The 12,854-nt window shown below is 44.1% G+C and overlaps 1 protein-coding gene and 1 long non-coding RNA gene across 2 annotated transcripts in view; one reads left to right on the forward strand and one right to left on the reverse strand.

The window, feature by feature from the left end:
- Positions 1 to 12,854, forward strand: part of LOC309612548 — a 440,985-nt gene that overhangs the window by 396,136 nt on the left and 31,995 nt on the right. The gene's annotated exons all lie outside the window — the stretch shown is intronic.
- Positions 1 to 12,854, reverse strand: part of SLC3A1 (solute carrier family 3 member 1) — a 31,552-nt gene that overhangs the window by 13,665 nt on the left and 5,033 nt on the right. Inside the window, exons 4-5 of the mRNA XM_082358166.1 lie at positions 11,522 to 11,647; positions 338 to 457 (exon numbers count right to left, since the gene is read on the reverse strand). Of these exons, the coding sequence (XP_082214292.1) occupies positions 338 to 457; positions 11,522 to 11,647 (246 nt within the window). The remainder of the gene's footprint in view (positions 1 to 337; positions 458 to 11,521; positions 11,648 to 12,854) is intronic.

Consider the following 12,854-nt stretch of genomic DNA (forward strand, 5'->3'; position numbering starts at 1 on the left):
TTGACAAAATCACGGTAAGTTATGGCCTTCGGTGGAGTCCACACTGTCCATGCCCTCCAGAAACCTCGTCTTCGAAGGACTCCTCTAGGGATCACTCAGGAGGAAGCAGTGGAAGGAAATATCTGGTCATGTCCATTTGAAACTCCTCTGTATTTTCTAAAGAAAATGATTCAAAACACTTGCCTCTGGTAAGTGGTGTCTCAGGCTAAAAAAGACAACACTGATATTTTCAGAAAAGAAAATATATACATATATAACATTTTAAAATATATAAATATATATTTATTTTAAAATATATTTTTAAAACATATATATACATATATGTTTAAAACTTTACCGGGATTTGGGTCTTATTCACTTGGGCCTCGTCTCTCAGATGCTTTGCTTCTAGAAGAAATTGAACAGCATCGAAGCTAAAGCCATCGACACCCTTTGAGAGCCAAAACTGTATAATTTCCTAAACATGAAGAAGCGAAACACTTGGTTACGTTAACCACACATTGTTGTCATAAGGTTTAATAAAGGCCTCGTCTGTTAATGGCTTCCATCATAAAGAGTCACCTCCACATATAAAACAAGCACAGCACTCGTATTCTTACCTATTTAGCACCACAGTGTCTGAGCATAATGAACTTTGAATAACTGCATTTATGGGCTCCCATTCTTCTCTCACGTTTGAATTCAGAATGTTACATTTGTAATTGATGCTATGAGCATGTTCCCAAAGTTTAAAGAATCCACTCAAAATGAAAGATAGGACTCAAGAGAAACTGGGAACGTAGCTCATCTGCCCCATGCCCAGTTCCTTCAAGGTCACTCTGAACGGAGAAAATCACCAATTAAGCGCCCAGGCATGAAGGGTTCTTCCACCAGACTGGGAGATTCTGGAGGGAAAGACTGCAGCTTTCATTTCTGCTTCCCTTGCCACTGACCCAGCAACTGTTACTTAGTGAACCAGTCGTGGAATCAAAGAATGAGGTATCAAGCCTGAATGAGTCAAACATGGTGTGATACTGTTGGGACACCGAAGAAGTACAGCATGTTCCCTGGCTTCGAGGCATCTACAGAGTAGTTGGGGACACATGAGACATGAGAGGGTTACCTAACACAAGGCAGGACACGGTTCAAAATCATGAGAGGAGATTCCTCTGCATGACTGTTGGACCTCCAAGAAGATCAAATTTAATATGGGTGGGCACAGCCAAGCAAGGAAAAGCTAGAGCTTGAACTTGGCTGGTGGGATATGATCAGGAAGTGACTCTAGAAGAACATTCTGGACTGTTTTGGGTACAGCATGAGTCAAGGATGGAAGCACAGGATGACTTGGCCTGTATTGGGGTGGTTAGGAGGACCAGGTGACCTTGAAAAGCAGAGGGCCTAGTCTCAGCTCCCCTCCCATGCCAACCCCTCCCAGCTGGGCCTACTCCTGCACCCACCAAAAGCCACCCTCCTGCAAAGGGACAGTGGCTCTCCCTGCTCTCCTTTCAGCTCAATCCTTGCTGAAAGGAAGGTTTTATAGGAATGTGTATATCACATTAGAGCAGAACCACCTGTAATTTAAAGTAGTGGAGTGAAGAAGCCAATTTTCACCTAGTATGGGGAACAGAGCTATAGATCCCAAATAAGAACTGTTCCCAGAATCACTTGCTTGATTCAAAGTGTGCTTCTTGTATCTACATGTGCATATGGAGTCTGGAGTGCTACCGTTCAAGGCTCCCAAAAGTTTCTCTTTTTTTAAATATTTATTTACTTATTTGGTTGCACTGGGTCTTAGTTGCAACAGGTGGGCTCCTTAGTTGTGGCTCACAGGCTCCTTAGTTGTGGCATGTGAACTCTTAGTTGCGGCATGCACGTGGGATCTAGTTCCCTGACCAGGGATCGAACCCAGCCCCCTGCATTGGGAGCGCAGAGTCTTATCCAGTGCACCCCCAGGGAAGTCCCAAGGCTCCCAAAGGTTTCTACAGGCTGAACGCAAGGCTGATGTCAGCCTCTTCAAGGTGAGACTTTGAATGGCAAAGCTCGAACAAATCTTTCAAATCTAAGAGCAGGCTCTGCTGCTGACAGTCCTCATCTTGAACACAGTTGACCCACATACCCTTAAGCTGGCCTCACCCAGTGGAATTTTTCTTTGGGGCACAAACCCCACAAATTTATTCTTAACTAGCATCCTTCTTCACACATTCATTCATTCATTCAATAAGTATTTGGGTTCCAACTAGGGACCAGGCACTTAGCTAATAAGCCTTGGAACTAGAACCATGAGCAAAATACAACACAATCTAGACACAGTCCTAGGTCTCACGGATTTTTTTAGAATCCTTAGCTGGACAAATATTAATGCAAAAATATTTAAATCACAGACACCATGAAACTGTGAAGGAAAGGAGCTTTGGTTACACAAAGCTTACACAAGGGGGTGAAAGAGCAGGATTTGCCAGGCAGGTCAGCGCAGCAGGATGGCAGGAAGGGAAGGCAGTTGGTTAGAGATTCAGCTGGAGAAGTCGCTAGATATGAAGGCGCCTCATTTGTAGAACAGGATCTGCAGAATTGCCTCATTTGTAGTGGGCTCTAAGGGCCCACTTAGCATGAAGCTAACGAAGCTGAAGTTTCAGGACCCTTCACTGCATGGGCTCCTACCCACATTCCTTTTTCATTCTAAATGAGCACTCATTTTTCTGTACCTAATTTTCTACTCTTTTTTTTTTTTCATTTCAAAAAGTCCCCCAATTCTTACAAGCTTCAGATCCCACACAAACCGGGTCTACCCCCAGGTGGCGCTGTTCTCTACAAGCGAGAACACTGGAAGTGGCTCTAGGTGGGGGTGGGGCACAAATAACTGTAATCCATCCAAGCAGCCTCTGAAAAAATGTGGGAAAACATTAAACACCATGCTGCTGTAAACATTAAGCTTTTGATCAGTGATTTCCTAAAATAAAGCTACTCATTTTCTTCATTGGGTCCTCATTCACTTTGGGGATCTCAGCATTGCTAACTATTAACCCAACATTAAAGAATGAGGAATGTGTACCCCAGCGTAGGCATACGGCCCCGGCAGGGATGTTCACTGTAGTCCAGGAAGAGATGTTATCATTGTTTGATGAAACAAAACAGCAAAAGTTGGATGCTTGTTTTTGAGAGTCATTTTAAACGCTGAGGTTTTCACCCAGATAATCCAAAATTTGCTCTTGAAAAAGATTTGCTTCGTGCTATTTATTCTCAAGCAGGTGAAAAAAGACAGCTCCAGATTTTAATGGTTAACCCTCTCTTTATGCCAATTAAGCTCCCCCAGGGGCTGGATGCGGAAATGGGCAAGGAGCCTGGTTCTGCCAGGTCTGGGTGACCCATGTAGGGACAACAGGACTCTGGGGACAGTACACTGTGTTCCCGATTTCTGACTAACTCCCATGACATCACACAGTCCTGGTTTTTCCACCAGACACGTTTTCATTCTTTTCTCCTTAAACAACTTGCTGCTCTGAGTGAAAAAGGAATCAGTTCAGCATTACACCAAGTCCCCTATATATGAACCTTCAAGTTGCGAACTTTGAAAGATGTGAACGTGCGTTCACATGTCCAGTCACGTAAGTTAGTTCATGTGTCTGGCGTACATTGTCATGTGCATGCCTCCTCTACATGTGGTTGTGCTTTTGTGTACTTTACTGTACAGTACTGTATAGAGTACAGTAGTACACTATCTTTACTGGAGATACGGGAAGAGGATGAGAGCTACTACCCAGACATCACTGGATCGTTTTTTCAAGAGGGTAGATAGAACTGAATCCACCAAGGAACCAGAACCTATGCCGTCAACATCAGGCATGAGTGAAATTGCAGCTTCAGCTCTACCATCTCCCACCCCCTGTCCCTCCTCCAGTCAGTAACTCTTCTTGCCTGTTCACTCCACACCAGCCTCTGTATGCCAGCTGTTGTTCTGTACTGCTGTACTTTTCAAGGTACTGCACTGTAAGATTAAAAAGGTTTTCTTTATTTTCTGTGTTTGTTTTTTATGTATTATTTGTGTGAAAAGTATTATAAATCTATTCCAATACAGTATTATATAGCTGATTGTATTAGTTGGGTACCTAAGCTAATTTTGTTGGACTTAACAAACAAATTGGACTTACGAATGCACTCTCGGAACGGAACTCGTTCATATGTAGGGGACTTACTGTACTGATATCCAAATTCTCGAAACCTCGAGGCAAACCTTTCCTTTTGAGATGACTGAAGTTACTGGGCCCATTTACCTAAAAAGCCAGGTTTGGAACAGAGAAAAGCTCTGCTCTTACATGTGATGATATATAAGACATCCTCTTAATAATGACATAAATCCCAGGTCATCCATTTCAAGAAGGAATGAGAAAGCACGGGCTATTTCAGAAGGACAGAGAGAAAACCATATCCTCTGCTTATAAGCAAGGAAAGTAAACCAACCGCACTGCTCTTCAGAAACCTGGGTAAAATTCTTTGTTAACTCTTCCAGAAGCAGGACATAGATCATGGGCTCCAGAATCTGACCCATCTGGGTACCATCCCATCTCCCCCACTGTCCAGCTGCATGAGTTAGCTTATCTGCATAACCTCCATAAACCTTGGTTTCCTCATCAATAAAATAATACCTGCCTTGCAGGAATTCTGTGAGGATTAGGGGTACTGCTGCCAGAGTCAACTGACGCTTTGGTCTTTACATTACCTGATCTCTCTGCCATGTTTGACAACACAGACTAACCTTGTTGTCTAGAAATACTCATACGCCTTGGCTCTAGGATACCCTGCTTCTGGTTTGCTACTCCTCTGTCTGCTCAACACTCTTTTAAATATTAATACTCCTTGGGGCTCCATCTTATACCCTCTGTTCATTTCACTTCACAACAGTATTGACTCATTTATCTATCATTTATTGATTATTTAACAAGTATTAATGCTTATACAAAAGCAACACACTGTCCTAAGTGCTTTACAAAGGTTAAACCATTTAATCCCCAAACAACCCCACAAAGTATGTACCATTATTATTCCTATTTTACCATCGGGGGAATTGAGGCACAGGGAGATGATGTACCTTGATCGAGGTCATACGGCAATAAGTGGTGCGTCAGAATTGGAACCCTGTGTGGCGCCTTATCCATTTGTTATGTGGCCTTCCTTTACTTTTATTTTTTTAGTTGGAGGACCTGCTACACCTGGCCCTCATTCCCACATGACAACAACCCCTACGAGCTAAGTGACAACTGGCCCCCTTGTTCACCTCAGCTGGCCCAGTTCTCTCACTGATACTACTACCTGACCTCTGTGGGCATTGTCCACGTGTCAACAAATCCCAAAGTCTTATCTCCAGACCAGACCTTCCCCTGAGTTCCATGTCATTATATCCAGCTATCCACTGAGCACTTGGATGTCTCACAGAGAGCTCAAACTCTACATGACTGAGACCACCCCCCTCCACCCCTGCTCTTCCCATGTCTCCCATCCCAAGAAGCGGTCCCACCACCCAGCCAGCATTCAAACCTGAAACCTGGGAGTCACACTGGACTCCTCTCTAAGGCCTGATGACGCCTCTGCAACCCCACCACCCTCACTGGCCCAAAGCCCCCACCATTCTTTCCTGGTCACTGTACCATCCACCTCCCCGGTCCCTCCACCTTCAAACCTGCCTTACTCAAGCCCCTTCTCCACAACCAGATTGATTTTTCCAAACGCAAATCAAAAATTATTTCCCTGCCCAAGACCTTTTAAACCCAAATCCTACCGTGGCCTCCAATGCCGCTTATGACCTGGTTCCTACCCACCTCTCTCATCTCGTCCTGTCACCGCCCCCCACCGCCCCCGACAACATGTCTCCATATTGGACAACTCCCAGCAGCTTCACTGTGCCGTGACCCTGCTTCCTCTCTGCTGGGAACACTCCCACCTGTGTCTCTTCGCTTGGCTCATCCTTACTCATGCTCTAGGTATCACTGCTTCCTCTGTAAAGCGTACCCTAGTCTCTCCCACTCCGTGTCCAGGTTAGGTGCCTGCCCTACATTCTCCTACTTCCCACTGTCATGACCACTCAGCACACTTTATTGTAATTTCCTGTTTGTCTACCTCCCCCTCCAGAATATAATATAATATTATAGGCTGTGATGGCCACAACATGGGCCCATATTATCAACCATCATACCCTGGCAAATGGCCAATACACAACACATACTGTTAAATGAGGGAATGATTTATAATGAAGTGCATGGCACACAGAACATGCAGTGATGATGCAGTGACCAGCATCAAGCACGGAGCTGGTTTATAAAGCAGGTAATGAGTAAATTTTATTTTGAATTGAGCTGCTTCTCTCCAGCAATACCATGCTTAATAGGGGCAGAGCAGAGCCAACATTTATGCTCTGATTCCATCTTAAGCCAGGAGGGCATCTTGGTTCCCAGTCCCCAGCTGCCGTGAACATACTACTCCCCTACTCCAGGGCTCAGCCTTCCCATGTGGTGGTTTCAGGGTCACACTGAGCCCCCGACATGGGGCCAGGCCATTGGAGTCTCCTCCCTGCTCTACAGCTCATCCACTGGTCACTTCACCTCTCTGGGCCTCAGTTTCCTCATTTGTCAAATAAGGGAATTGAAGGGCAAGTAAAAACCAAAGTGATCGGAAAAGTATAAAATGCTAGACAAATATAAGCTCCCACCTCCTCTGAGAAAACCTCCTGACTTCTCCAGCTGAAAATGCTCTAGCCCTGAGAGGTTCGGGGCAGAGCCAAGTCCCGAACGGCCAGTGCAAGGGGGAGGACTAAGAGGAGAGAGAAGGGTGCTCCGTGCCGCCTGCCAGCCTCCCACTGTGCAGATAAGCTGGAATCGGATGGCAGCCCAGCGGAAGAAGGCTCAGCCTCTGTGAGTACAAGCTGGTCTGCAAGCAGGGCTCATTCCAAATGCCTCCCCACCACAGACTCTCAGGGCTGCAAATTATTAACCTGCTTAACTCTGCTGCAGAGATAAGTGCTGCTGGGGGGAAGGAGGGTGTCGGAAGCCCCTTCATGTGAAAGGTCCCTTTCCATGAGCAAAGAGCTTTCCCTTACAGCTTTCAGCCTTTCTTATTTACTTCTAATAAGAAATCTTCTAAACCAGCCTTACAAAAATGTCTAACCTCTCAACCAGAGGCAGTAATGATTCATCTCAAGAGGGATTTCATCCTGCAGGTCCAGTAAATAAGACTCCTATTCACGTACTCCACTACCTGGATGCCTGCAAGAGAACAGCTGGGGTAGCCAAAAAAGGATTTATGTGTTGCTGGCACATTTTGGCAAAATTTATCACACTTGTCTACACATCTCCAGACAATCCATCAATATCGTCACAAGGAGCCTGGAGAAATCCACTGCCAGATAAACCAACTGGTTTATATTCCCATTTATGAATTTCCAATTGAAAACCTCCTTGCAAAAACCATGCAGAGGAGTTCCCTGGTGGCGCACTGGTTAAGAATCCGCCTGCCAATGCAGGGGACACGGGTTCGAGCCCTGGTCCGGGAAGATTCCACATGCCGCGGAGCAACTAAGCCCGTGCACCACAACTACTGAGCCTGCGCTCTAGAGCCCGCGAGCCACAACTACTGAAGCCCCCGCGCCTAGAGCCCATGCTCCGCAACAAGAGAAGCCACTGCAATGAGAAGCCCGCACACTGCAACAAAGAGTAGCCCCTGCTCGCCGCAACTAGAGAAAGCCTGTACGCAGGAGTGAAGACCCAACACAGCCAAAAATTAATTAATTAATTAAAAAAAAAAAAAAAAACTATGGAGGAAAAGTGAAACACACAGAGAGAAGTAGTTTGCCTCAAATCAGGTGTGGAGTTGTGGCTAAGAATGCGGATTCCAGAATCTCAGTGCTTGGGTTTGAATCCTGTCCCCTCACTCCCAAGGTGGGTGATGTCACCTCTCTAAGCCTCAGTTTCCTTCTCGGTAAAATGGTCATAAAATCTCTTAAGTTAGGCTTCTTCTGAAGATTAAATGAGATGATCCAGGTAAAGCACTTGGCACTAAGTAAGTGCCTAATAAGAGTGGTGGGGGGGCCAAAGAGGGGGTGTGAGTGTGCAAATGATCTTCAGTGATGGAGAAGAGGAGAGTCCACACTCCCTCAGAGAAGTTTAAAACTAACCCCTAGTTAGCTGGCTGACCATGTCTACCTCCCCTCTCCCAACTGAGACAGGCTGCCTTGACAAGGTGCCTACTTCTCGAGATCTCAAAGCAATTCATCTAAATTCTGGAAAACATATATAGTAAAAATAGTCTTAGAACTAAGGAGTCTATAGGAATATATTTAACAAAAGAAGTGCAGGACTCGTACACTGAAAACACTGTTGAAAGAAATTAAAGGAGACCTTAAGTAAGTGGAAAGACATCCTGTGTCCGTGGATCAGAAGACTTAATACTGTTAAGACGGCAATACTCCCCCAAACTGATCCATAGATTCAATACAATCCCAGCAGGCTTCTTTGCAGAAATTGACAAACAAATAATAAAATTCATAGGGAAATGCAAAGAACCCAGAATAGCCAAACAGTCTTAAAAAAGAAGAACAAATTTGTAGGGTTCACACTTCCCAATTTCAAAACTTACTATACAGCTATATTAATCCAGACAGTACTGGCATAAGGACAGACATATAGATCGATGGAACAGAACTGACAGTCTAGAAATAAACCCCGACATTTATGATCAATTGATTTTCAAAAGGGTTCTAAGATAGTTCAATGATGAAAGAATAATCTTTTGTAAACACATGCTGCCGGGATAACTGGATAGCTACATGCAAAAGAATGAAGTTAGACTCCCTCTCACCATATACAAAAATGAACGAAAAATGGACCAGAGACCTAAGTGTAAAAGCTAAAACTACAAAACTCTTATAAAGAAAACATGAGGGACTTCCCTGGTGGCGCAGTGGTTAAGAATCCGCCTGCAAATGCAGGGGACACGGGTTTGAGCCCTGATCCGGGAAGATCCCACATGCCGCGGAGCAACTAAGCCCGTGCACCACAACTACTGAGCCTGCGTGCCACAACTACTGAAGCTCTCGCACCTAGAGCCCCTGCTCCGCAACAAGAGAAGCCACCACGATGAGAAGCCCGCACACCACAACGGAGAATAGCCCCTGCTCACTGCAACTAGAGAGAGCCCGTGCACAGCAATGAAGACCCAATGCAGCCATAAATAAATAAATTTAAAAAAAGAAAACATGAGTTAAATCTTCATGAGCTTGGGTTAGGCAATGGTTCTTAAATGTGACACTAAAAGCATAAGCAAGAAAAGAAAAAAACAGATAAGTTGGACATCATAACAGTTAAAAACCCTTGTGCTTCAAAGGGCACCACAGAGAAAGTAAAAAGACAACCTACAGAAAGGAAGAAAATTAACTGCAAATCACATATCCAGAATACATAAAGAACTCTTACAACTCGACAAAAAAGACAAATAACACAATTTTAAATGGACAAAGGATGTGAATAGACATTTCTCCAAAGAAAATATACAAACAAACTATAATCACATGAAAAGATGCTCAACATCATTAGCCATCAGGGAAATGCAAATCCAAACCACAGTGAAATACCACTTCGCACCTCCTAGGATGACTATAATCAAAGATACAGACAATAGCAAGCGTTGGTGAGGATGCAGAGAAATTGGAAACTTCATGTATTGCTAGTAAAAATGTAAAATGGTCCAGCTGCTTTGGAAAACAGTTTCTCAAATAGTTAAATACAAATTATAAATATAGATACAGATCATAGACATTTAGATAGATACTGTATGATTCCATTTATATGAAATGTCCAGAACCGGCATATCCATAGAGGCAGAAAGTAGCTTAGTGGTTGCCAGGGCCCAGGGGGAGAAAATGAGGGGACCGTGGGAGTGACTTTGAGTGGGTATGGGGTTTCTTTTGGAGGTGATGAAAATGTTCTGAAATCAGCAGTGATACTTGCATTACTCTGTGAATATACTAAAACCACTGACTTATATACTTGAAAGGTGTGAATTTTATGGTATGTGAATTATACATCAATAAAGCTGTTATTTAAAAACAAAACAAGAACAGACTAAGGTGCAGGTGTTGTTAGTGACTCCAACTTGGCAGCCTGCATCCTCTCGATTTGGCTGACGTGGTGACCTGTAGAAAGGGACCCACAGCTCCCTGTCCTCTTCTGTTTGGGTCTCCTCCTCACCTACCTCAGAGCACTACCCCACTAACCTAAATTCTTGCCCATCAGAGCCGAAGCAGCAGCAATAATGGAAACAACAATATGGCTAAAGTTTATTGTGAATTATGTGCCATGTGCTGCTGGAACTGCCACCACACAGGGATGAGCCCCATCAGCTCTCACCTGGGGTGCTGAGGGAGCTCTCCCGTGCACGGACGACAGAGGACCGTCTCTAACTCAGCACGCGTCCCTTACAGCAGCATCCACTGCCCCGCGGCATCAGCTCCCACCCTCGTTTTTGCACCCCAGGTCCCTTACTCTCTCCCTCATTTCCCTGCAGTGCATTGGTGGGGTTGCCAGATAAAGTACAGGACAACCAGTTAAGTTTTCATTTCAGATAAACAGTGAATAATTTTTTAGTAGAAGAATGTCTCAAATATTGCACTTCTCTGTTTAACTGAAATTAAAATTTAACTGAGTGTCCTGTAATTTTACTTGCTGTATCTGGCAGCCCTGCACACCGGCCCCCAGGTCGTTTCTAAAACATGTGGAGCTCAGTCTCCCCCAGAGAATTTTGCATTTGCTCTTCTCTCTGCCTGAAATTCTCTTCCCCCAGATGTTCACATGACTCCCTTTCAAATGTCAGGTTTTTGTGCAAATGGGACCTCAACATAGTGGTGTCTCTGAGCCAACTTCTCCCTGGCACTCCGAGGCTCTTTACCCTAAGCCTTCATCACCACCTGACATGTTATATATTTAGTTGTTAATTGTCTGCCTTCCCCTCAGGATACTGGGAATTCCTTGAGGGCAGGGCTTTGATGCCCTGCTGCATTCCCATTGCTTAGAACAGGACCTGGCACGGAGCAGACAATAAGTTGATATTTACTGAGTGAATACAGAAGTGTTTTGCATGGGTTATCTCATCTAATGTTCCTAAAAGTTCTCTGAGACAAAGACTGCAATCAATCGTGTTTCATGGATGAGGGATCCAAGACACACAAAAGTCAAATAACTCGCCCAGAAGCCCCCTGCAGCCAGTGGTGGGCCGGGTCCGGACACAGGAGCTGGACCTCCGAGCCCCCGTTCTGGCCTCACCGCACCGCACCAGCTCATTGTCACAGGCAGAGGAGCGTCTCAGAGCTAAGGCAACAGGTGTTTCTGCCTCCCTCCCACTTCGATATCTAAGAGTCTATATTTGCTTCAGACACCTTAATCCCAGAACTGAATTGCACTGCTTGATTTTGCCCGCATAATTACTGTTTTTTAACACGAAGTATATCGAATAACCATTTAAGCACACATGTAACAGAGAAGTTTGTGTGGGTGTCTATACTCACTTTTATTTCTTCTTGAACATCAGGATTACGGAAATTTAAATCAGGTTGCTCTTTCATAAACTGATGGAAATAGCATTGGTTTCGTACTTCATCAAAGTGCCAACTGGAGTTTCCATATACACTTAACTAGCAAACAGAAAATAGCAAATCAGTTGCTTAGCACGGTTCCTATGATGGTATCGCCCACAAAGGAATGATCATTGCCATCCCGGCCCTTTGAGGACTGAGTGCACAAATCCCCAGAATTTTTTCTCTAGCGAGAGCACTAGGTAAATTAATTCCCAAAAATGCCATCCCCTGGCCTAATGCCCCACAAGTGTGGTTGTGATGTGTGTGTACAGTAGAAGCTGTTCCCAACAACCACAACATGAAACCAGTGCTCTCAAAGGCAGGACAAAGGCCAACTTAAGGAGCAGACATTTCTAATATATTTTCTTGAATCTTCTATCCAGGCTCTGGAATCCTGTTTGTGAAGAAAAGCAAATGGTGGCCAATTTGGGAGAAAGACATATTGTATTGGTCTTGGAGCTTGAATCCAGATAGAGCAAGTGTTTAAACTGTATCCTCAGAAAAGTATTAGAATCATTCAAATTAAAACTCTACTAGTCCTCGGGAATAAAAGAAATCTAGCAACTTCAAGTGTTGGTTCCCAGCCGCGTTTGACGTGGGTGCTACTTTCCTCCTTCTAGAAATGCTCATGTCCGTGGCACTTCCAGAAGGAGGAACCTGTGTGAGGGTTCCTCAGGGCTCTGTCTTGAGCCATTTGTTCATTTCACACTAAAGAGAACATCTGGACAGCACTTACAAACTGAGGGATTTTGCATAATATTTTCTTTTTAGTTGGAAGACCTAGTCACACTGGGTCCACATTTCCATGGCAACAACTGGCCCAAGCTAAGTAGTAGCTGATGCCTTTTGAGGAAACATACTCTCGCCAGCTCACCTCATGGCCCACCTGGATACAAACCAGGATAAGATTTTTACAGTATATATCAGTATACAGAAAGATCAGTATACAAAATACAAAAACAAAAACCCTCCACAAATCTATTTCAAAGGGACAAACAATCCAACAAAAAACTGGGGAAAGAAACCATTAAACAGGTGTTCCACAGAAGTGGAAGCTCAAGTGAATAAATGGATGAAAAGGTGTTCAACATCATTAGTAATTAGGCAACTACTACATTAATAACTAGTAATTAGATAAATAATCATTAGCAATTAGAGAAATGTAAAATTAAGAACTCAATGTAATTAGATAATAATCATTAGCAATTAGAGAAATGTAAAATTAAGACCAATTTATGTTCACTCGGTAAAAATTAGACTAGAT

Source organism: Balaenoptera borealis (assembly GCF_965194805.1).
Source record: "Balaenoptera borealis genome assembly, chromosome: 15".
Classification (NCBI taxonomy): Eukaryota; Metazoa; Chordata; class Mammalia; order Artiodactyla; family Balaenopteridae; genus Balaenoptera; species Balaenoptera borealis.